At 45.5% G+C, this 24,664-nt stretch overlaps 1 protein-coding gene across 6 annotated transcripts in view; it reads left to right on the top strand.

The window, feature by feature from the left end:
- The window catches only part of TMEM108 (transmembrane protein 108), a 166,940-nt gene extending 142,641 nt beyond the window's left edge, over positions 1 to 24,299 (top strand). For 5 of the 6 annotated variants that reach the window (XM_072853812.1, XM_072853809.1, XM_072853814.1 and 2 more), the window contains 3 exons: positions 12,135 to 13,247; positions 22,335 to 22,489; positions 23,969 to 24,299. In XM_072853812.1, coding sequence (XP_072709913.1) covers positions 12,135 to 13,247; positions 22,335 to 22,489; positions 23,969 to 24,091 — 1,391 coding nt within the window. In that variant the 3' untranslated portion in view covers positions 24,092 to 24,299. Of the gene's footprint in view, positions 1 to 12,134; positions 13,248 to 14,398; positions 14,820 to 22,334; positions 22,490 to 23,968 lie in introns of those variants that run through there. The other variant, XM_072853815.1, reaches the window with a different exon arrangement.
- Positions 24,300 to 24,664: the final 365 nt, after the last annotated feature.

The raw sequence follows: 24,664 nt of genomic DNA, 5'->3' as shown, positions 1-24,664 counted from the left end.
CACCTCAGGACTGTGTTCCTGTGATGCTTTCTTAGCAGGGGACACCCAGGCTGCACGTTTACTGTAAAGGCAGAGGTGTCTGAGCACTTGGTGCTCTCGGTAGCAATCCAGGGTTGCTGTGCAGCATTGCACAGCCGCTGTGCTCCTGGAGGGGAGATGGGCAGGGGAGAGGTAGGAGAACAGCCGCTCTCTGGTTTGCCTGCTGACTCCAGCCCCCATCAGCAGTAGCTGAAGAGTAAGTACCGTGCTTTGGGAACTATCTAATAGCCTGACTGAAATAAAATGAGGCTCCCAGTGTAGTTGCTGGAGGGGGAAGGAGAGAGATAAGATGTCCACGTCATATCACCGACAACATAACTGGTATTAACGAAACAGAAGTCAAGGATGAGTGAACATTGAGGCTGAGCTAACTTTCACATCAAGAGAAGATCCCTGAAGGGCTGTGTGCTGACAGGGCAACATGGAAAAGCTGGTACATTTAATCTCTTCACAAGGGCTGTTCTGTGAATAATCAGGAGTTGTTAGGGTTGTCAGTCCAATTTCCTTCCAAAATAAAATTAAGTGTGGAGGTGATGACATTTCAGGAATGGTGAAGTAGATTCTCTCCTGAATATAAATAGAGGCAGGTTTAACCAGAAAGGAGAGACAAATAAAATATCTTACTTGTAAGGTACTGTGTCAGTAATGCTGTGATAGGGCTTATGCTCATTATTATTACTATTATTCCAAACAGTGATTCTATGTTGATGGTGCAAAGAAGCACATATGACAGTGCCAGCCTGTCATGTTTAACGCAGAATGAAACTCTAATGATCTGAGTCCACTATGAACACTTAAACCATTGAATGTAAATGATGTTTCAGATATGCAATGTGTTCCTCTGAAAAGACAAGACCAACACGTGTTCAAAATAACATTCTGAAGTAGCACACACATATTGGTAGTGGAATTTTTTTAAAAAATGCAAATGTGCATGTAAAAAGAGACCATCCACACAGAAAGGTGAAACATTTTACTTTGTTGTGTCACTGCATTCATGCTGAATAGGAAATACGAATTGCAGAAGTGAATGAACTGCAGAGTTGATAGAGCATATTTTTATGAAGTGAGATCCTCTTCCTAACTTCATATGTATTTCCACTTGAATTACTGATCCCCTGACTAATCAAGTACACTGTATCACCATGTCATCTCACCCTATGTTCTTTGTGTATGATATTGCGTATCTCCACCTCTTGAATCTAATTCAGGAGCGATAACACTGAGTGAAATATAAGCAGCAGAGTCCTGCTCTCATTAGCAGAAATTATATCCAGCTACTGGTGTGACCTTACTTATAAGAACATATGATTTATTACACCAAGTTGGACCATCGTTCCTTCCAGACCAATACCCAGCTTCAAAGGATGGCAAAAAATCCATATCTCAATAACTGCAATCTTGCAATTCACCTAATGGAGGAAAAAACCCTTTCTTCATCTCTGCAGCGAGCAGCTGATATTTTCAAGAAGGGAATTTGATCTTTCCCTTTTATCTTTGTATGTCCTAATGCAACATGCACCCCGACACTCTTGAGTTTCAGGCATGCACCTCCATTTTTTGCAGGCTGTGGAGGGGCTTCACTGACCCCCTCGGGCCATCAGCAGACCTCCTTGAAGAGCAGCTCACAGAGCACCCATGTGGCTCAGTGCACCTGAGCCATGATGAACATCCAGGTTATTCTGAAATCAGCCTTAGCTGAAGCCAGGTTCAACTCAAGACAGCTAAGAAGCAATACAAACTTTTGTTCCAGAAGCCAGAAGAAAGCTGTCGCTAGTCTGTAGGAAGGATGAACAGAAATGAAAAGTAACAGCTCACTTCTTTCCCTAGCAACCTTACATCCACTCCAGAGGCTTTGCTAGCCCTGTATAATCCAGCAGATAATAAGAGCAGCATGTTACAGCCTTTCTGGCTGATTTATGTGTAACCTTACATCCTCAGGCTGTGCTTACAGGAGAAAATCTGGACGTGGAAACTCTCACTACCTTTTATAGCCCAGGTCCACCTTCGGAATTATTCCCATTCAAATCTGACCCTTTGTACCCCCAAACCACTAGCCAGTCCCCCGTACTGGAAATGCTGACTCCCTTGATCCTGACCTGGTTTGTTTCTCACTTGCCCAGATGATAAACTGAGACAGTGAATAACTGCACAAGCCCCCCCCCCCCCCTTACTCACTCTGAGGCACAGGGTCCTTCAACTGGCAATGGTCAAAAAATCAGAGTAAAGCTTTCCTGCAAGTAAATATAATAGTTACTTTCTAATTGTATGTTACCTGCTCACATAACAAATCAGTGCAAGCTCCTCATTACAAGCTCTCATTGGAGATCAAGCACAAGGATAATCAGGCACTTGGAGGTAATAATGTGTTTGAAGGGGGCATAAGTAATAAATCACCAAATTACTTTCAGTGAACAGATGAAATGACTGAAATACCTTCAGGGTTTGTAGAAGTTAGTCAGCCTATGCATAACCTATAATGTCCCTTCTGGCTGCAGTATCAACATTTCTGTACCTGCAGCTGGAGAATGTAAGCACAGCTTCTGAAAGCAGAGAAAAAAAAGGTCTGTATCGTCGAAGCAGAGGGATCCACAAGTAGGGCGCTCTGCTCTGCCTCCTCACCAGTTGTCATACAGTGTGTTACAATATTTGAAATCAGCCATGGATCAGAAGTTACTGGGAAAGACAGACAAAGGGATAGACAACCTGTTCCTATAAATGTTTCCTTAGAAAAGACAAGCTAAAAATGACTGTGCTGTAATGAAGGAGTATCCTGAGTCTAGAATAAGCATCCTTGATTGATAGGTAAGTCTGTGTAAATTGCCTCAGAGCTGGAGGCTTAGTCCTGAAGAAATTAGGTTTGGAAAAGACATCATCTGGTGCTGGGATCAAAAGCCTCTGCCTTGGTTACCTCCAACTGCAAGTGGGAGGATTTTGAAAGGAGTGCAGCAGGTCTAGGAGCTGTGATTTTTTGGAAAAAGACTTATGCATGAAGAAGTGGCTCCTACTTCCCCATGCTACCTGCCGCTTTCCAGTTCAGCAGGCGCCAGACGTCTTGCCTTGCAGGGGTCAGGCGCAGCTGATCGGTAGCGTGCTGTTTCTTTGAGAAGCAGCAGCTCCTAGCTTCAGCTCAATTAGTGCTTGCCCACTTACCTTCTAATATGGGAAAGAAAAATGCTTCCTAATGCATTACCATGGAAAGGCTGCCAGGCCCTGCTCTACTCCACCCTTCGTGCCAATGAAATGTTGCTCTCTAAGGCTTGTTGTTTGGTGTTCAGTAGAAACTGGTTCTAAATGTCCAAAGCAGTGGGATTTCCTCTCCTGGAAAGTATTGCAATACACAGACTACGTTTCACCTTTTCAAACATCACTTTTATTTATCCCTTTATTGTACTAAACAATTCCTCGCTTTGCTTTATGATGATGCCATCTAAATAGATAGAGGAATACAAGGTGGGATTCATCTCACCTAATTTTCATGACTTGAAGGCTGGACGTTTAGTTAAAGCTCATCCTCCTCTACGTGACCTCTTTTGCTAATGGTAAGAGAGGGGCCTCTCTGGGGGACTAGCCAACCTGTGGATGGGGTGAGTTGCCTGCCAGAGCCACGGCTACCTTAGACTAAGCATGTAACTTTTACATAGCTGAAGTTACTCACTGTTTTGGGGAGTTGTCAGAAACCTTTTTAAGATGGCTTTGAACCCACCTTTCCCCCTTCTTATTGCTGCTTGCGAAATGGATACCCTTGCTTGAGTCAGCATCTGTGACACCAGCTAGATTCCGTCTTTGGCAAGATCCTATTTTAAGCTTTCCATCAGAGGCCACAGCTATTTGTGTCATTGTCAAAACTCTTCAAAAGGTGCGGTGACATTGATGGTAGGTCTCTTAGAAGCCAAAGGTTCTGCAGTAACATAAATAGGATCAGCAGCACTAAGTGCAGGTGAAAGAAAAGCCAGCTGCACATCCTTTCTGTCTCCCTTGGCAACAGCATCCTGCCAACAAAACCTGCTGCCAAGTAATGGCTGGAAAGGAAGGGATATGCATTTGCAAAGCTGGGGTGGACAAGCTTTGTGTGAGGGGGGAGCTGACGGACCAAGGAACACTCGTGTGCTTTTAAAATTATTTTTGGGTTGTTCCATGTGTTTTTGGACAAGGGAATGCACACAGACTCTGTCCTTATGAAGAGTTTTCATCTGAAATTCCAAATTACAGTCTCTGCAGTTTTGAGCCATATGTTTCCATCCATGACAGCACACAGGGAAGAAATCTGTGGTGAGTTACTACTTACAGATGTGGCGAATCCTCCAGCAAAGGTTAAAATACGTGGCATGGTTCTCTTGTTACGCCAGCTGCAGCTTCGTGCTAAATCATTGTTTCAGCAGCAAGCTCTTAATCAGCCCTGAGTTCTAGAAATTGCTAAACAAGCTGATATTTGTAAGGACCAATTTTTTTTATAATGCACTAAATATCTTTATTTAGAAAAACCTTCAGACTGGAAACAGTAAGGGTGAAAAGTGAACTGCAAATGGCAGGGAGAAAAGGAGCATCAGCACGAGAGCCCAAAATGCAAAGGAGATCTAAGATTATTACTTGTACTCTGTGTTTCCATGTCCTCCATGGAATGATCATGGCTGTGAAAGCAAAGTTTGTGTAACTATGGATAGTATATACTTGTGATATAACATATGCACCTGCCTAGCCTTCCTGATAGGGACTTCAGTCCCCAAAAATCAGCACTGGGGTCGCTGTCAGAGGCCCCATAGCTGCTAGTGCTGCTGAATCTCAAACCTGTCATCACAGCATCATGCCTTTCTGATTTGGCCACGGCCAAAAGAAGTCTGGCTGCAACATGCTTGTATCCAAGGCCTGAAAAAAGGAGGATCTTCTCACCTGGTATGATAAGAGAGAAGAAGGAAGTGGCTTTTCTCTCTAGCAAAATATTGGGAATTAATTTTATGAGGAGCCCATATAACAAACTGCTCGGGCTGTTGCAGCACCCCTGGATGCAACAGGGACTCCGAATCAAAGACTCGGTAGTGGAGATTGCCCTCTGACTCCTGGGGGATTCCTGCACAGCTCTCAAGAAGCCCGCAACTTGTTGCTCTCTTACCATTTCCCCGTGCCTTTTGAGGGATTGGTAGTTGGCTGCGCAGAGCACATTTTTGTGCTCTTTGGGCAGTGTGTTCTTCCAGACACCCAGCTGTGCCAGAGAGAAAGAGAGAAACAGAAGAAAGAAGAAATGGAAGAAGGGAGGCAGGATTATGGCTTTAGGAATCACAGGATCTGTGGACTTCTTGATGGTTACAAAGTAGAAATTGCCCATTCACCACTGAGGAGTGAAGAAATAAAATACAGAACATACATTTCGATGCCAGTGAAGGAGAAGGAGAGGAGAAGATCACTATTTCATTCCCCATATTTTCCTCTGACACGAATATTAATATCATTAGAGATAATTGAATGAAGTGGAAAGTCTGGTGGAGGTACAGAAGCAGGAGGTAGATCTGTAAAATCCATCCACACACAAAAAGCTAAACACTGTGCTGGAGGGAGGGCATTCTGCCTTGAAATAGGGACTGAACAGCCTCACAAGGACGTGCAGCTGGGGTGCTTGTTGGTGTTTTGTTCCCAGAAAACGAGAACTGCCAGCAATCCTCTGGCATCTGAATAGACCCGTGTCAGACAAACTGTATCTGGACTTGATGGGAAACCAAGCTGGAATACCAAGCAGCCCTTCGATCTGCTGGCAGAGAGGGGGACTGGCTCAGTAAGTAATCTTGCCTTGCAGTTGCAAAGGTACTCCATAAAGGAGCGAGCCCTCTCGCTGCACAGCCCTGCAAGACACGCCTGCCTGGGCTGTCTCTGTCCTCATTCCTCCAAACGAGTTCCAACAATAACAGCAACTCCTGTGTGCAGCTGCCTCGTTAGGGAGAAGATGTATTTTTCCTTTTCCTACTGAGGGATGAAGCTTCCAAATCTGTGTGATGTGAGCAGGTGAGGATGTCTGCTGACAAGTCCAAATGATATTTTCAGGTAAGTGATTACCTTGAACAAGCAGCTAGAGTCAGGCTCTTTCTTTTATTACCCTCCTCTCAGTAATTACTGTTGTCCTAGATTGTCAGTAAGCCTTTCCACAAGATGCAACAGCTCGGATGTCTGTATATATTTAGCTGAATCGGGGATCTGAAGCATTTCTAAAGCACCTATTCCCATAGTATCCGTGAGTCTCTAGTGCAGTGCGAGAACGAATTGGGAGCTGCCTGCTCTGTGACTACACGACACTGTCCTATTTGTATCACCCATTGTTTAACTCCCTGGAGGACCAGAAATGAATTTTGATTTACAGGCTCACTCTCTCGAAGTCTGTGATGGAAGTGCATCTTAGAGGCAGTAACACTGTTCTGCAATGTTTTTATATCCTTAAAGGACCAGGACATCTTGGCACATGAAAGCTGTAGCTACCGTTACTGTTGTTGCACAGGGAGTGTCAGCGAGTACTGCTTAATTTGTGTTTGTACATGTGATTTCCAGAGCTTCTGCTGATGCTGTTTTATGTTACTGCAAATAGAGGTGTTACTCTGTGTGTCTCATTCCCTGCATTTTACCAAATACCTTGTATACTGAAGTTTGGGTTGATCGCCCTGTCTAATACTTGCAAGGGAAAACAGACAATAACTTGTAAGTTAATATCTGGGAGTTCTGGCATGACAGCCACTGACAGACAGGCAAGGAAGAGAAATCTTCTATGCAGAGTAACCTACTTTTTCTTCCCTCAGTTCTGTCACCAATCACGGAGATGAAATTTGCTTAACTCTTTGTTTGTACAAAGGCTGCTTTATTGTGAGTGAAAATCATACTGCTTTGACAGGTTACAAAGAAATGACCATAACAAAAGTAATAATATATACTTTCTGCACAGTTTCCATCTATTAAAGATTCACTTTGCTCCCTGTAATGGTTTAGGTTTGCTGAGAGACACGTGAAGAAAGCTTTCATTGCACCAATAACATTGCTGTTGCTTTGAACAGGTTTTGCACAACCTTCTCTCACTATTAGTAGGTCAAGACTGTTAGAAGCACGGAGAGGCTTCAGCACCCCGTACACTGCCCATGTGCACCCAAGCCCTGGGTCTGTATATAACGGGTCCTTTGTAGGGATGGCTCCCTTTGCTTCCCTTGCCCACGGCAGTCTGAAATAATGAGTCCAGCAGTAGGTCTCTGCACAAAAAGCTCTTCCTGACTTCCTAGAGCAAAAATGTTTGCCAACTACTGCTCAGGGTGGCTCTGTTTGTCTTGCTGCAAGGTCCGAGGTGGCAGAGGCCAGAAGGGGTCAAACGCCAGACTGAGCTCATTGTGCATATTCATTTGCTGTAGAAAATGTGAATGTGCAGCTCAAAACTTTCCACTGTATCTCTGGCAATTAGGACTTGGTCCAAAGCCCACTAAAGTCATTGGGAACCTTTCCACAGGCTTTAGATCAGAAGTTATGTAAGGTTGTGTTGTTTAAAGGGGGTGCCCCGGGGAGGCTGAACGCGTGAGCTGACTCGACAGCCACATGCCTGCTCTGCCATGTCATGCAAAAAGGCAGTTCTCGAAGTGCCCATGAAGTGTCCCGTGCAGCACCAGGCGGTATTAACTCCTAAATGAAGCCTTTTAATGGTGTCCTATGCCAGGACACTGGCTTCTAGCGCGGGGCTCCCGAGGTCCTGAGCTAAAGCAGGCAAAGAATGTCAGCTGCTGGGGCCTGAATTGCATGTTTTTCTGGTTTGGAGGGAGGCAGTTCTGCCTCCTGCGTGCAAATAAAAGTGTCATGAGGAAGTTCCCAAACAGTAGGACCCTGCAGATTTCATAGTCCGGGAAAGCAAAATATTCCTAACCCCCGACTTTTCTGAGACTGCCTGAGAACATCAACCACAGTCTTTTAAAACATTGCTGTGAAGGAACTCCTTCATTTTCTTCACGTACACAACTGTACACAGCATTTCTGGACTCCTCATGTGATTGTATGATGGGAAGAAGCACTGCAGGGAGATCCTGTTAAGATTTGAACCATTGCACCATGTTGTCAGGAAGGAGTTTTTATGGCTAGATGCACATTGACACCCTCTGTGTACACTCTGCTGTCACTCTGCTGTGCTTCATCCTTGAGTTAATCCATTTTGTACTTAATATTCCCTTCTTGGTGCACTATGCAAGACCACAGGATGACACAGTTCACACCACAGAGATGTCGGGTCAATCAGCCTTCTCATTAGGGTTGAATGGTTTTAATGTAGTCATAAAATTAGACTCCAAAAGTGGGAATTTGACACACAGTATTTGAAAGCCAAACCAGTTTGACCCCCTCTGAGCGTGAACTCCTATCCCTTAGAAATGGCCCCTTATGAAAAACTTAATGGTGTGAACTGACCTTTGAAAATATAATTTATTATTATTATTACTTGCTATAATGTACATACATCAGTCTGTATTACCATTATGCCAGCAGATAGTAAGGACTGCCAGTCCTTGCCCCAAAGGGCTCACACTCCAAGTAAGATCAGTCCTAAGGGTCTTAGGCAGCCAAAACTGAAGGATTTTGGCAAAGAGCTGCAGGACTGCGCTTTGAACTGACCAAGAGCATCTGCTATGTACCATTTCACCTGGGATATCAAAACTTTGGCCATGACAACTTGATGGCAACCAGAAGGTTTCCTTTCAGTGGTAGTCTGAGTGAGGGTAAGCTGAGGCACTGGGGGACAACTGGCATCATACCCACCATGGCCCTTTTCTCAGTGTGGGTGCATTTGTGAAGCAGAGACAGAGGTTGGGAAGGGAAGAAATTTGAAGGGGTTGGTTAAGTCCATTTCTGTGACAAATGCCTCCTGCACCTTAGTAGAGAAATTCAGAATATCATTTTCCTAGGCTTAAGCCAAAGTTGCCAAACAGGGCAGTCTAGTATCAGGGACCTCAATAAGAGTCCCACTTTGTAAGACATTGCATATCCTCAAGTGATAGAAAAGTGGGAGCTCTGGGCAATCAGGTCACCTCAAATCCAGCCAGAGCATGCTTAGGTGACGATGCAGAGCATCTGAAAATACCAATTCCAGCTTTACTTTTGCTTTCCAGTTGGCTGTTGATCAATTATAAAACCAATTAATTCTACTTAAAAGGGCCAGCAAAGCCCACTGTGAAGTCCTTATTATCAGCTGGTTCTCCCTAAATATACAGCACTGGCTATTTTTACAATTATCTACTAAGCTGAATATTTTTTCAGTAGTTAGGGGCACAGATTAGCTCTGGTTGTCACTGAAGGAGTTACTGTGGTCCATTCAACCAGTAAAAAAAACTCCTAAGAAACTGTAGCTTATGGGGCCACAGTGGCTCTGCAGAGGCTGTTAAAGGGAGTCTAGCAGATGAGCAAAACCTGACTGCCACAGCCTGAGACAGCCAAACATCGTGGGGGTTATTCTTTATTGTCAGATAAATTACTTCTGATGTAGTATTTCCTTTGAATAATTATTCATACTTTACAAGCCACCTAAAGGTACTAGCTAAATGCATCTGGCTTCCCGTGCCTGATGTGTGGTGACCTGCTACGACAACAGACTGCCCCAGAGAGATTATAAATCTTTATAGCAGCAAGCTTCTGATTTATCAGTATTTCAAGAAGTGGAGATGGATATTAGGTAGGGTTTTAGCCAAAGATCAGGGTTTCTAACCCCAGGGCACAATATGCAGAAAAGCTGACAACTTCCTTATTCCTTAAGGGATATCCTGTAGAAAAGCATTAACCCAATAGAGATGTTTTTCTGCATGTGAGGTGTGAGAGGGAAGTAGTTACACAAAGAACATCCAAAAATTTTAGCAGGCATTACAATCATTATAATCTAGTATCTCATAAGATCTGCCAATGCACTTTATCTTGTGTGCTCAGAACAGCAGGCCTGAAGTTTCCTGAAACATTATCTCCACACACCAAATCCAAAATAAATCATCATCCTTTCCTCTTTGAATTTGTTCTGTGGCAGCAACTTGTCTTGGCATGAAATATTAGCCATATGGACACTAGAATATCTGCTTTGACCTTGACCTCAGAATAAGTGCTGCCAGAAATGTGAAGATAACTCCTGCCTTTCATTTCCAAGAGTGATGCTCCATGAGTATAGCATGATCTGCTCTCCTGGTTGCATCTCAGTGTACAGAATATGTTTTTTTCTTTGACTAGGTGTTCTGCTAAGAGTATATTGTCTGCGGCTGGCTAGGAACTGGGAAGCAGTATCCCAGATGCTGGTTTATTTGGCAGAGATACTTATTTCAGAAATTTAAAAAAAAAAAGAGCTAATTTTAGCATCAGGCAGTGGAAAGTGCATTGCTTGTAATTGGCTCTCACTACGTTACGCACTCAGTGTTTTCATCTTCTGGATACTCTGCGAAGTAACAGGAGGCTGCTGGGGGCAAGATGAGGTGAATTTTGTTGGTTGCAGAGCTCTGCGCTGTTCTGGCTCAGAAATGATGGTTAGTGATCAAAGTAGAGCGTTTACCTGGGTAAGAGGAACAGGTACTGCTCCTTTGGTGAGTTTTTGCTACGTGTATTGAACTGCTTGCGAATGGGTGTGAATGATGCACAGGATTCAGAATAAACACATTTCATGGCATTTGCATCTGCCCAACGTGCAACAGAGCCCCAGGGCCCAGTGGACACCTCATCAGAGATCTTCTTTCATTTTCCCAAGTCCCTGTCTTCCTTTTCTGCTGGTGCCCATAACAGATATTCCCAAGTAGGGTAGAACTACATGGCGTAACAATGCTCATGGAGAAAGCTGGCAAGCCTGGGAATGGTGGAGAAGGCAGTAGGAAGGTGCTCCACAGTCTTGGCTGGAAGGTGATCATTACCCAGTTTGGAGTCCTGCAGCTTTGACGAACTCGTCTCCCTGATTTGTTAAGACTGTGACAACATTTTTCACCTTGACGCCGCTGGTTGAAATTCACACTAGCACAATGCTAATGGTGCCATCTGATGATGCTCAGTGGACTGTGCAAAATGGATTTATTCCATGTGCTTCCTAGTGGGCAGAGATCCACATTACACTCGACAGCTTCAACATATGGAAATGGTGATGTGTGATTGATGTGGTCCCTGCAGGTCACACTAACTCACGGTGTATTAGCCCTGCATCCCGGGGAGGCTTATGCTACTGCAGCTGCCCACATCCATTATCTGGACTAAGAATAAATGGAAGAATTGATGTTCCCAGCGGTGTGAATCTGGCACCTCATGAAACGATGTGCACTAACAGAGGGTGGTGGGAGGCAAATTTCACACAATCCAATCCCGCAGCACATGTGAGCACAGAACAGGTTACGACCAAACATTTGTATATGGGTGCAAAGGGCAGTTGTGTTAGATCGAGCCAGAACCCTAATAATCACGTGGCTTTTTAAAATGGCTGTGATAGCTATGTTTTCTCGTTCATTTTTAACATTTGGAGATTTTCCACATCTCATACTCTAAAATAAGTGACTAGATTTTCCAAAGTTGCTAAGTAAAGGACATCCCTTCTTGACCTAATTTTCAGCAAGGGCTAAGCAGCTGCTCTCTCAAAAACCAGATTGCTTAATGGCATCCAAGACTGGAGGCAGCCAAATTTAGGATTTTGCAGCCAAACGAATGAGCAGACTAAGGTTCCCCATAATGATGCAGACGTTCATCTGGAGGCCTCCTGGCCAAAACAAAAATGAAAACGTCTTTTGTTTCTACGCCTAAAGAGTAGGATGCTTTGTAGCTTCTACAGGGAAATCACGTGCTTATGGCACTTTAAAGCACTCTCCTGAGTCCATACTGCAAGCTCCTTTCTCCCTTTGCTGCAGAGATTCCCTGCAACCTTCCTATTCCCCCCTCGCCGCTCCCACGGCCACGGGGGCCACCACAGTCCCTGTGGATTTTCCTTTCTCTTCCTACTTTCCCAGAGAAGCTGACAAAGTTGGATGCTAACTCTTCTGTCCTTCTGCAGAACATGGAAGGTATTCCTTCCTGCCAGACGCGCAAGCCGTGCTGTTCCCCGTCTGCTGGTCCCTCCCTGGTGTCTCACCCTCTCTCTGTGTTTTCTCCTGCAGGTGTTCTACTGATCTTGGCACTGACAGAAGAGCTGGTGTTTTCTGTTCAGGTACTGTCTCCCACTGTCTCCTCCTCTCAGGGCTTCCCGATGGACACTACCACTATCACAGCCATGGGAACAACGCCTCGCCACAAAGACCGCCATGCGGCAGAGCCCCTTCCCACGTCTGCTCGCGCCATTCCCCGTCCCGTCAGTCTGGCAGAGAAAGCCCCTTCCACCGGGCAAAAGCAAGCGAGCGGCCCTCGCGCTGGCGAAAAGGAAACGTATCATTTATACAACCAGAGTGCTTTGTACTCGGGACAGACTCGCCCCAAGGGGAAAATACTCCAGGTTTTCAAAGGCAACTTCACAGAGTCCTCAGAGCCTTACCTAAAGACGACCCTGCACTCTCCCTTCCCTACCCTGAGGAGCCCTTTCACAGACCACCCCTTTCAGTCCCAGACCGCGGCGTCCAGCGATCCGAATGGCACGGGGCTGGCAAGAACTACGCACTCAGACCCTTCTCCCCACCGCAACGCCTCGGAAAGCCTTAGGGAAGCAGAGCGAGGGGACGGGGCCGAGCTAGTGGTGCAGGAGGCAGATTTTGCCACCACAACTGCTGGACCATCAGCTGATCCTGAAGCAGTGTCGGTGCCTTTTAAACCCACCCGCTATGGCGTGTGGGATATGCTGAGCAAAAACAACTCTTGGGTAACCTTGAATCTCAGTACAAATGTCCCTCTGTTTGCTGGCCCTGGATCTGCAACAGCAGCAGCGGGTCACTCGGTTCAGACCAGTTTTGATGTCAGCGTCTCCTCCCCGGCAGCAGGAGAACCCAAGGGACCCGCTCCAACGCAGCACGGCGCGGTGACTAATGCGACCTTGCTGGGCAGTGCTCTCTCCGCAGCACCTGCCACAGGGTTGTCCAGCTCCATTTCCACGGCTGGCTCCACCGCCACTGGGAACTTCCTAAACAGACTGGTTCCTGCTGGGACCTGGAAACCCGGGGTGCAAGGAAACATCTCCCATGTCACCGAGGGGGACAAACCCCAGCACAGAGCAACCATCTGTCTCAGCAAGATGGACATTGCCTGGATCATTCTGGCTATCAGCGTACCTATATCCTCATGTTGTAAGTTAATTGCTGCTTTATTTTGCTTTCTCTTTCCTTAACATTCAGATTTCAGCCCATGATTCAAGGACCAGGTGGAGAGCTAACAGAGGCAGGGCAGCTTGAGATGGATGAGAAGCAATCACTAGACAGAGGTCAGATTCACTGACCAAAGTGCTTAGCTTCAAAATGCAGGGCTAAAATGGTTACATTCAAAGCATACTTGCTCTGTTGCTATTAGAAATCACTTAGTCTTTTTGGGCCCTCCATTTGAGGGTGTAACACAAGGCTGAACAACTCTAGAAGGCGAAGTGGCTTTACTTCAAGGCATTTAAGCTGGTGACCAAAAACTGTACATGTCTTTAATCTAGGAGCCACTGTATGCTGCCCTGGAATTGGATTTAAAAAGCCCACTGCTAACCCAAAGGATTAATGACAGTTGTAATGACTAACACCTTAGGAAACACCAGTTTTCCAGCGCAGTAAAATATTTCATTGCAGGCAGTGCATGAACTATCAGATTTTAAAGTCTGATAACCAAAGCGCTGGTTTCCTCCATTTTAATGCCGACTTTGCAGCTGCTGAGGGAGCAGGAAGAGATTGAAATCCTAGCCTTCAGACACCAGGAGTCAGCCACCTGCGGGACCAGGGCAGGCTGGCTTCCCAGAGCTGGCTTAGGGTCTCGCCATTTGACTCACAAAAAACACATGAGAAATTATGAGAAAGATTGTGAGTGGATGCCGGGGTGTCCCCTGCTTAGCTGGGTTATATCAGCAGAGTGGGACAACATATCCTCTGGGGTTTCACTGTTGCGGGGTGTGATTATGCTGATCTGTCTGGAGTGAAAAAAACCCAAACATTTCCCAGCCTTTGCTGCCTGAGGAAACATAAAAGGGTAGCAGCCAACAATATTGAGTATTAATTCTGTTATTTACAGCTACGAGCTGTGCTGAGGACAAGGCTAGATGAGCTGACCGAGCCAGTCTCACACACAGCTCACTCCTGCCAAAAAGGACAGTGCTGCTCTCTCCTGCCTCTCCGAGGCACAGCTACCTCATCCTGCCCCTCTCCTTCTGCCTGGGCCTGGCCTGACACCTCCCTGAGACACTTTCAGATTGCCAAAGCGGTCAAAAAATATTCACTTTGCTCTTTGTTACTTTCCGTCCACCCAGTGAGCTGAATCAGCTCCCCGCAGGGTCAGATGAGCGTGAGACCTGGAGCGGATGAGGCTGCAGGAATACACACCTGGAGAGGGAGCCACACTAATCCTTCCAGCAGCTGCAAATTATTGGATTGGCTCAGGATATCTGTTAGACTTGTACCTCTGGGACCATCGGTTCTGCTATTGCCAACGTGGTTAAAACCACAAGTGAGAACGAAGTAAACCTAAAAAATGGACAATCAAAATAAGGAGAAACCAAAGCAGAAGTGTGGATACATACTTCTGCGAAAGATGGGGAAGAGAAACTGGGATATAGCAAGCACATGATGAGAAGCAGCGGTATTTGATGATTTGATGAACAGTGCCTTGTCTATCAATCAGTAGAAATAGAGGATCAAATAAATTCTTCCAAGCATTATATTTTGGGCCAATATTCAGAAAGAAAGCTGATCTGGATAGAAAGCATCCAAATACAAAACACAAAATATAATACCATACAACACAAGCATAGGAAGCATAACCAGTGTGTAAACTGGTGTATGACTGCCTGCAGTGTGCCATATATCAGCTAATAACTAATGATACTTATTATGATTATTAATAATAATAATATGAAGAGTCTGTTGGCAGGACTTCTAACCCACTATTCATTAAATAGTGGTGTTTAAACTTTTCTTCTTATCGTATGTGCCATAACAGTATGTGTTCATATGACTGTGCCTATTCTGTTTCTTGTATTTGTAAGCTACATTTTTTTAAAAAGGCAAATGTTATTTTGAAACTTACCTATACTAGCTCTAATACAACTGAGTGTTTAAATGATTCAAATATTTAAGTCCTGCTTTCAGGACCAGATTTCTGAGGATGTTCTTCAGTGGGACTCTCCTTTTAAAACCTGGGGATCCTCAGACGTATTTCAGAGTTGATATCAATGGTAGGCAGGCATTTAAATGGGGTTTTTCTGGATCTGTGTGAAGTGCCTAAGTAATTGCTTTCATCCAAAAGTTACGCTGTTTAAACTATGACATGATAAGTGCTGTTGTACAGGCATAGGTTATTCCTATAGGAGAAGACAAATACGTTATAACAACCTAAAGCACTTTTATCCAGATGCACATGTGTTTGGTCGTGGCTCCCCTCTGTGCTGCACACCGGAGGGGCACTTTATTTCCTGACCCTCAGGCATCTGTGTATCTCCAGGCATGGGCGTGTGGTGTGCGGTATGGGGTGTACGATGTGCGGTGTACAGTGTGCGGTATGGGGTGTATGGTATGGGGTGTACGGTATGGGCTGTACGGTGTGCAGTGTACAGCGTGTGGTGTGGTATGGGGTGTATGATGTGCAGTGTACAGTGTGCGGTATGGGGTGTGCGGTATGGGGTGTACGATGTGCGGTGTGTGGTATGGGGTGTACGATGTGCGGTGTACAGTGTGCGGTGTGGGGTGTGCGAAGGGGACTGTCGCCACCTCCCGGGCACAGGCGCCTGCAGCTGAGGACAGAAAGCCCCGCACTGGCATTTATTTGCTCATCGCTTCTGGTCTAGAGGGGGCTGATGCTAAGAGAGGGACGAAGAGTACAGCCATTTGGGTTTCATTTCACCTTCAAGGGGTGAAAATGTTTTCGGTGAGAGGCTCTCACAGCTGTTGTGGGCATGGACTGAGAAAACACTGTCCTGCTTCTGCCTTGGGATGCTGAAATGTGGAGGTATCTCGCATATAGAGACTCAGCCCCATGCTCTTAAATATCTGAGCTGCCTTAGGAGGGAACAAGGCACGGAGAAAGTCACTGAGGACTCCTACCATGGGAGGTTATTGCTGCCCCGGAGCTGCGGGCTGGCGGCTCTGTGCTCAGGCTGGCACCTTCAAGGCTGCTGGCCAGACCCACCGAGGGTCTGCTGAGACACCTGTGAGAGAGGATAAGGCCCTGCACTGGGGGCAGAGGCAGCCCCGAGGCAGGGAAGTTAGCAACGCACCCTGGAAAGAAGTGGAAGGCGGTGAGGAAAGGCAACCAGAGCCTGTGCACAGCTGCAGAGCTGCAGGAATCTAATTAACTCGCTCCCTCCTCCCGCTAATGAGGAGTGCCCCTGAGCCAGCTCACTGACCTCCGGGCTGTTTCCAGAGCCCTTGCAGAGCTGCGCAGTGGCCAGCACATCTCTCCTCTGCCGGGAGCCCTTGTGTCTTTCCCCATAATCCCTCTCCTGCGTGAGGGGTGGCAAGGAGGCTGGAAAAGCCTTCCTTCTCAGGGGGCTTCTGGGAACAGCCTGTGCTGCCCAAAATCCTCGGAAGGGAAAATGCACCATGATGCTGCAGAGACACGTCCCTCTCCAATGCATGGCACAGTAGGGACCCACGCACTGCTTGCTGTCACACCTTTTATTGACAGGCACCTGGTAAATGAAAACCTGTGGGCTTTTTAACTTCCATAGCAGGGGAAGTGACCTGCTAGAGAGTGACCACGGAGCCCTTGGCTCCTCGTCCCCACTGGAAGAAGTGCCTAGGATGCTGCACTTCTCCTTGTGGAGGAAAGACCCTGCTGAGTCTCCTCGCTGGCCCATCCCTGCCATGGGGATTTGCACCTCAGCGCAGGAAGCAGCAGAGGGTTTGTTCAGCATCGCTGTGCCCTGGCATCTGAGCCCCACTGAGGACTGGCAGGTCCTGCCAGCCGTGCCGGTGGGACGGCTCAGTGGCTATAGCAGTAGCATAAGCTGGGCCTCAGGAGCTCACCTGCTGAAATAAGAGATGGGATTTAGCCTCCCCGTCCTTACGGTACATATTTCTTTAAGGATGCATAGGTTTCAGAGTCCCACTGAAATCCCTTAAAATGCTACCCAGAAAAGTAATGCTTTGAACAGGAATGCATGAACCACATCTGCTGCATGAACCTGGGAAAATCATTTCACCTTTTGATACCTCAGTTTCGTGGTATAAATGACGGGGGTAATGTTGCTAACACCATTCGAGGGCTGCAAAAATGAAGGATTCTTTATCACTGCGCTCCCAGAAAAGCAAAGTCATATATAACACTGATATCAGTATTTTCTGCATGTCACAGTTTGAGTTGTTTTTGCGGTGTCCTTCAGACAGCCTTGAACGTTTTTGTGCACGTGCATTTGCATGTGTGTAGGTGCCTGTCTCTGCGATGCAGAACAAGACACAATATGAACTCATTTAAAACCGACCGTCCCGGTCCTTGGGCTCCCAGTACTTACGTCTCTGTAATTACAGAATGACATAATAAAACGTGGAAGAACAGAAACTTGCAAATCAGATGTGCAGAAGTCAATTCATTCAGTCAGTTCTGCTGACAGGGGAAAATGCAAGAGGAAGGCTGAGGCTCTGAACGCAAGCGTCAGCAGAACTCAAAGAATATATAAAGAATTGCCTTGGACCTAACCCCACTTAGCTCACATTTCATGCACTGGGATGCGTTCCAAAATTATCTCACCCACTTTCTCCATCGCAAAACCTACGAACGTTTGCTTCCTGTTCTGAAGCGAGAGAGATCCCAAGCCCTGAGTCTAATCCCCAGGTGTGAGCTCAAACTGAGCTGGGGAAGAGCCTCCTGTCTCCATATGTAAGCACTTGTGGTCAATAACCAAACCCTGTAACCAAAGCTGTATTACAGCTAAGGCTGTACTGCTAGAGATGTCCACAGTAAATGAGGGAAATTGAAAGAAATATGGAAAAACCACTATTGTAGTCATTGAAGCAAGGGTTCTGTAGAAACTTAGTTTATATTATGATCTGCAGGCACAGGGAGAAGTAAATTAACATCCTTTGGTCTGAATATCTCCTGACTTGTAAGTGCTTGCAATGTTCAGGTCTGTTAACATCATGTTTAACGTGGGAGCTGGAGAGTGGGGGAAGGGGGTATGCAGCTATACAAGATTGGTAAAATATTTAAGTGAGTTGAAAGAAAAGACAGAAGACTATCAGGAAACTGTAGGGAGTTGATATGATCTCATTACACTGCATTTATGAGGCCACTATTGAATATGGTGTACAATCCTGGTGGTTTATGTTTTTAAAAAAAAGATTGGAAGATTAGAAAAGAGCCATGTGAATGATTTAAGAGCTGAGAAATGCAACATAACTCCACTTGTGTCATCATGTAGTCCAAGAAGAGGCTGAAGCCCACATATATGGGGGACATTTCTGATAGCATAGTGCAAGCTTTTAATAAAAAAGGCAAAAGGAGACTGAGGAAGTGGCAGATAAAGCTGGAGGTATTTAGACAACAAGGGGAATGTGAATGTGTCCCCACAATGGAAATTAAGTATTGAACTTTGTGGGAATGGGATGGATATCTGGTCACTCCATGTCTTTAAATGAAGCTGGGTATCTTCCTATGAGATGTGCTGTACCTTAAATACAGCTTATGGTTAAGTTAACAGGTGAAAGTCTCCTGGTGTGCAGGTGTTGTGCAGGTGAGAGTAGATGATGGACATGTTCCCACCAGCCTAGAAACCTGTAAATCTGTGAGAATCTCGTTTCTCCTGTTTGTGGGCTGTATTATGTCCTGTTTCATGGGTGGGGGGACAGAATGCAGACATAATTTGCCTTAGGGCCAGAAAGGGGCCAGCGTCAGAGCCAGAGCTCATCAGCACCTCCTAGCCCCTGAACATGTGGGTTGACCTTTCTCCCTCCAGACTAGCAGCAAGTTAAAGGGTACAGGTTAGAAATGCTTCTGAACTCCCTCAACCTCCAGTGTCCACAAAATTGCAGAGATCCCTGATATTTCCTAACGTGTATCGTAATCTCTGTATGGGGAGCTTCAGGCTGGCACAGGGACAATGCTGAAGTGGCCTCATGGCACTTGCTATTGACTTCAGTATGGAACAGGCAAAGGGAAAAGTCAGGTTAGCTTTTCTGACTCCCAGAAAGCATCCAGGTGAGTGTTTGAAAACCAGAGAAGAGTTAGCCCTTTTTCTGCCCAAAGGGTTGGCCATCTCTGAAACAGAGGTGATACATGGCAGCACTGAACAACAGCACTTTCTCATCCTTACGAGGACATCACATAATACACTAGGAAAGGTAAGCGGGGTATTGCAGCTACTGTTTCTCTCTTCAGTTCTGTTGTTGTTATTATTGCCATTTCTCCCTTCCACACCATCTCTGCCCTCTATGTATTTCATCCACTGAATATGTCCTCGCTGGCCATCCCAACTGTCTGTCTGGAAAGAGGTTTTTCTGTCATATACATAATTCTAATCATGGGAGCAAATAGATATCTAAGAAGATTGGTAAAGCTGTACCCTGTTCCTCGTATTGTTCTGGAAGTGAGCGGTCCTATGTTAGCTACATTAATTTCACTAAAATGTGCCCCAAAAGGGTAGTTAATATGAGATGAAGGGGGAATAGCTCCATTCCAGCCCTGCTGTCCTCTCTCTCCCTCTTAAATCAGGTCTCCTCTGCTTTGAATTGGGGAAGCTTAGGTAGACAGCCTTCTGCTAGAATATGTTATATTCAAGAAAGCTCAGAAACCCATTTTCCACGGTCTTCTATCCATTTGCTTGTGTGCGCACTAAGGTTGGAGGCCAAGAGTGTAATTAAGGGAGAGAGCATTATTGCTATACACCAACCATATCTGCACATGGCAAGGCCGTTTCCTGCTGGAAGAAGCAGAGATCTCTCTTGACTCAGTGTCACCGGCTTTCCAGCCCCTAAAATGCAAATCCGATACTTCTCTGTCAGCAGCCACAACATTCTATAAGCTGTAAAACCTCAGACTTTCAAAATATTTGCACGGTGATAGAGTTGGCTTTACTGGGGCTCTCATATCCTCAGGCACCTTCAAAAATGCCCTATGCCTTAGGGAGCACTTGTTGCTGGAGTACCGAAAAGCTCCAAGGTCTCTTGGCTCTCACGAGCAGTGGGGAGGATTAAATGTAGGTCCTGCTTCACTTTCTAATCTTAACGAGCCTGCAGGCTGGGCTGGGACACGGAGAGGGTAACAGCAAAGTAGGGAGCAAAGATGCAGCCCTTCAGGAGGATGGGCATTTCCCTGGGCAAGGAGAGCAGTTCTGGTGGCCCCATGGGGTGCCTGCCTGCGGGCACAGCAACAGGAGTCGTGCTGTCGGGCTGTCAGCAAATGAAGTTATTGGTGATAGAAAGACTGAAGCAATATGAGTCAAAGATAATAGTAAGTTTGATGATAACCTGCTTTTCTGAAACATGCAGGAACGGTGCGGGAGATTTTTCCATTAGTTTCCGAAGATTTATAGCATAAGCTCACCTTTCTCTTTGAATGAGACATAAACTGTCTGAACTCAAACCCATTATTTTTTTTTTCTTAGTAGCTTATTCTTTTGTTTTAAATAGAGCTCTAGCCTTGCACTTTTGTATTGCCATTTTATGTGAGTAGATGGGATAAGAAATTAGACCCATGGCATATGGGTAGCTGCAACATTTGTCAAAACATACAAAGCAGATTTGACCTCTCTGCAGTCTTTTCTTTCCTCTGGGCTATAATTCTAATAAATAATTTTGGCTGTAGCTGAGAAAATAATATATTTTTCTGCTTTATGAATATTTTCTCTCTTCTTTTCTACCATGAGGGGTTTAGAAATAATGGAGTGAACTTATGGCAGGGCATTCCCTATTTCACAGGTACAAATCAAAGTAAGTACACATCCAGCTACCTGTCTATCTGTATAAATCAGGTAGATTACAAGCACAACTGGTCAATTAATTCCACAGGTATAAGATAAGTGCACAGAGCTTATGCATTACTCCCCTGAATAAACTCTCGTACGCGCCTCAGCTTCTGCCTGAGCAAGGACCAGTGGGAGCAGTAAGTTCGTTACAGTGGGTTTGCTCGACTTTCGTAAAATTGCCAAGATTACCCATCTGAATTGCAACAGAGATGACTAAACCAAAAGCAATTCCAGAAAGTAACACTCAACCAGCTTTGTGTTCTGTCCGCCCACTGGGGGAGCATTATCCTGGCATCTCTGTGGTCTGAGGGTGCCTGTGGCCTTGAGACCAATTGTATCAACAAGTTTCACTTTCTGGTCACTTCGTCTTGCTTAACTGCTCTACTTTAAGCTCAAATATTTCAGGTTGCACAAGCTTCAGTGTGCTCCACAGATAAGAAAAAAAAGCCACGCTCAGTCACCACCAATGCCCAAGCAAGTGTGGGGAACAGATTGCGCTTATCGGTAGATCCCACATCCTGATACAGCTGATGGAGACAGGCAGGAAAACCCCAGCTCCGGGGTTAATGCTATCCTGGAAGCATAAGCTACGTGAGACAGCTGCCGGAGGGGATCTCCATGCCACCTCAGCACTGTCTCATCCCGCTCAGGAGCCCATCTGTTCCCCGGGCCGGTCGCTGGTATTTTGGAGCATGGTCACAAATTACCCAAAATCCAAGTTATGAATGGCAGGAGACAGACGCAGGGATCAGTGGCAGTTCAGGGCAGAAGCTTTTGGTATTGAAGACGTACAACTACAAGCTTGTGAATTTGATATTTGTGTCTAGGACAGCTGTCTCTCACTGCCCATTTGCTAATGCGCTCATAGCTGCAGCGTCTGAACATGCTAGAAGCAGAAAAGATCTGCACAGAGGCATCCTTCGCAGTCCCTGGGGAGTGCCCTCTATCCTAGAGGGTCTGTAAATCCCTGCTTAGGTATTACACTACCATCAGTTACAACACCAAAGCTTTTCATTAGCCAGGCAGCCACATCTTGAAGATTATAAACTCACATCAAAAAGAAAGTAAAAACTGCATATCCTGCCAAGCCCAAAGCCTCATCTGCTTGGCCCAGATTCTGACTTAATTGCGTGGGGTTTGTTAGGAGAGAGCTAGTCTGACTGAGAGTGAATGGTATGAATGAAGGTCGCCAGCCCTCTCCTTAAGTAACGTAAAAAACAAATCCATGGTACTGATGAGTCCTTATTGAAAGGAAATAATAACCATTTTTTTGACATGTTTCTATTGACAGCAGTTCTGCTGACAGTCTGCTGCATGAGGAGGAAGAAAAAGACATCTAACCCGGAAAACAATCTGAGCTATTGGAACAATGCTATTACCATGGACTACTTCAACAGGCATGCTGTAGAGTTACCAAGAGAGATCCAGTCCCTGGAGACTTCAGAGGTACCTCACTTGCAGAACTAGTGTCTGAAAACTGTAACTGAAGCCATGCTGGGAGAAGGGGAGAGGAAGTCATATTAATAAAGCCTTGAAATCTCTATGCCTATTCAGGGAAACAGCTTTTTGAGAAGGACTCACCCCTACATATGTATAAGATAGGATAAATATGTCACCAAAACGGATTGCCATCCTATTCCCAGCCATTGCAGATATGTTCCGTACTGCTGTGTAGTCATGGGAGTTAACCAGCTCTAGGTGAATTTTGTTCCCGGGTTTCTCTTCCTTTTGAGCCTATGGCCAATGTCTAGCCATACCATGACTGCTTAGGAGAGCTCTTTGGGCTGGCTTGTTACTGACAGTCGGTCCTTCTAATCTGTCTGTTGTGTGTGTCCCACACAGCATCAGATAAAGGGGGGGGGGTAGTGAGTCAATGAGTTAATAAAGCAAAGAAATTTTATGCATTTATGTCTCAGGAGCAGCCTATAGCTTCTCAAATACCAGTTCTAGGGGTGAGTGTTCCCAGTATATAAGCAATCAAAACATCAATTTATGACAGTGTGTAGTGGTGGTGTATACTCATCAGCCTTTACTTAAGGGATCTGACTGGTTCAGTGGGATTATTCATATAGGGGCAGGTGATACTACTGATAGAAATGTATTCTCTGGCCTCAGAGATAAAGAAGAATAATTTAGCTTAGTTCAAAGGCATTTAAAACCTAGAAAGAGTGAAGAGTTTAAGTTTATGCTAAAGTGCTTTTCAGATCAGCTAGCTGACTAACTCATCTCATTAAAAAAAAAAAAAAGTGTTTAGAAAGGAACCTCTGAGATGTGACTAGACAAGCACTCACAGTTGCTCCATTAACCCCACTTTACTGGCAATCACGTTGCTCAAGCTAAGGCAGGACCTGGTCTAGACTTGCCAAGAATAGAATGATAAGCCTGTTCACATATAGGATGATCTCCAAAAGCTGTCATCTGACTAATTTAAACCTGATCAGAACATGACTGAACTGGGGCATGCTTGGGTAGCTTGGAACCATATATGTGGTTTTCTGACCTTAAAAAAAGCTGAAAATGCATCTTTGAGGAGTCAAGCCCAGCTGATAGACAGGAAACTGTTGCAATGTGTCATGAAAGTGAAAAAAAAAAAAAGAATGTGAAAGTTCATATTGTGCTGAGGGACCTGAAGTTTGGTACATCTGACTTCTGAGTCCCCAGACTGAGAAATAATCAGCCTGACTATCAGAGGAGCTCTTTACTCGTGGCTCCTACTGCCTGAAGAGGGGCAAAACCGGCTCACCAAACTTAGCTCTCCAGGAGCTGGGTCCCCCAAAATTCAGGCACTTTTGGAGGATTGGGAGAAGCGATAAAAATAACAGTCCATTTCCCACGTGCATTTGCACGGGGCAGCGGAGTGCCCTGCGTGCTTACGGAGAGTGAGGGGTGTGAAGTGCTCACCTTGCTTCTCTGTCTTCCTCCTAGGACCACCTCTCCGAGCCGCGCTCCCCCGCCAACGGCGACTACCGAGACAGCGGGATGGTCCTCGTGAACCCCTTCTGTCAAGAAACGCTATTTGTAGGACATGAGCAAGTCTCTGAAATATGACCCCACAGCTGCCCGCGTATTGCAGTTTCATCTCTACTGTCTCCAAATTATAAATAAATATATATATTATAAATATAACCTTTGTGTAACCCTGAATTACAAGAAATGTTTTCAGCTTTTCTTTTCTCCCTCAGAATTGTCAACCCCTTTTTTATAAGTGTGGTAAAACTTTACAGAACAAACTGTGGCTTTATAAAATAAAGGTATTTCTAAGCAAAACACCTGTCAGATGGACTGTTTTCTTCACTGTCATTTACAATCTGCTGCTAAATATACTTGGTCTGGAAGAATATTGGCTGGTTTTGGTGCAGGCAGTATGTGTTGGGTACAGGATCCTGCATCCCGTGAGCATTGCTGCTCGGTGACCGTCCCTCCTCTTACTGTAAAATGACTTTGGTCACTCCTTTCCTTTAGACTGCCAAGCTAGAATACAAACCAGACAGGACCAGCTCAGTTGCCAGAAGCAGTCCGTATGGCTTGTGTGCCAGTCTTGTATCCTTTGCATGACTCTAGCACTGCCTGAGCACCGGCTGGCATGAGCCCTTCAGAGTCTCCCTTCCAGTTAAACCCGAC

The sequence above is a fragment of the Ciconia boyciana genome, chromosome 2 (assembly GCF_034638445.1).
Source record: "Ciconia boyciana chromosome 2, ASM3463844v1, whole genome shotgun sequence".
NCBI classification, from domain to species: domain Eukaryota; kingdom Metazoa; phylum Chordata; class Aves; order Ciconiiformes; family Ciconiidae; genus Ciconia; species Ciconia boyciana.
Note: the sequence above shows the minus strand (reverse complement) of the source record. Positions and strands in the feature narration are given on the sequence as shown.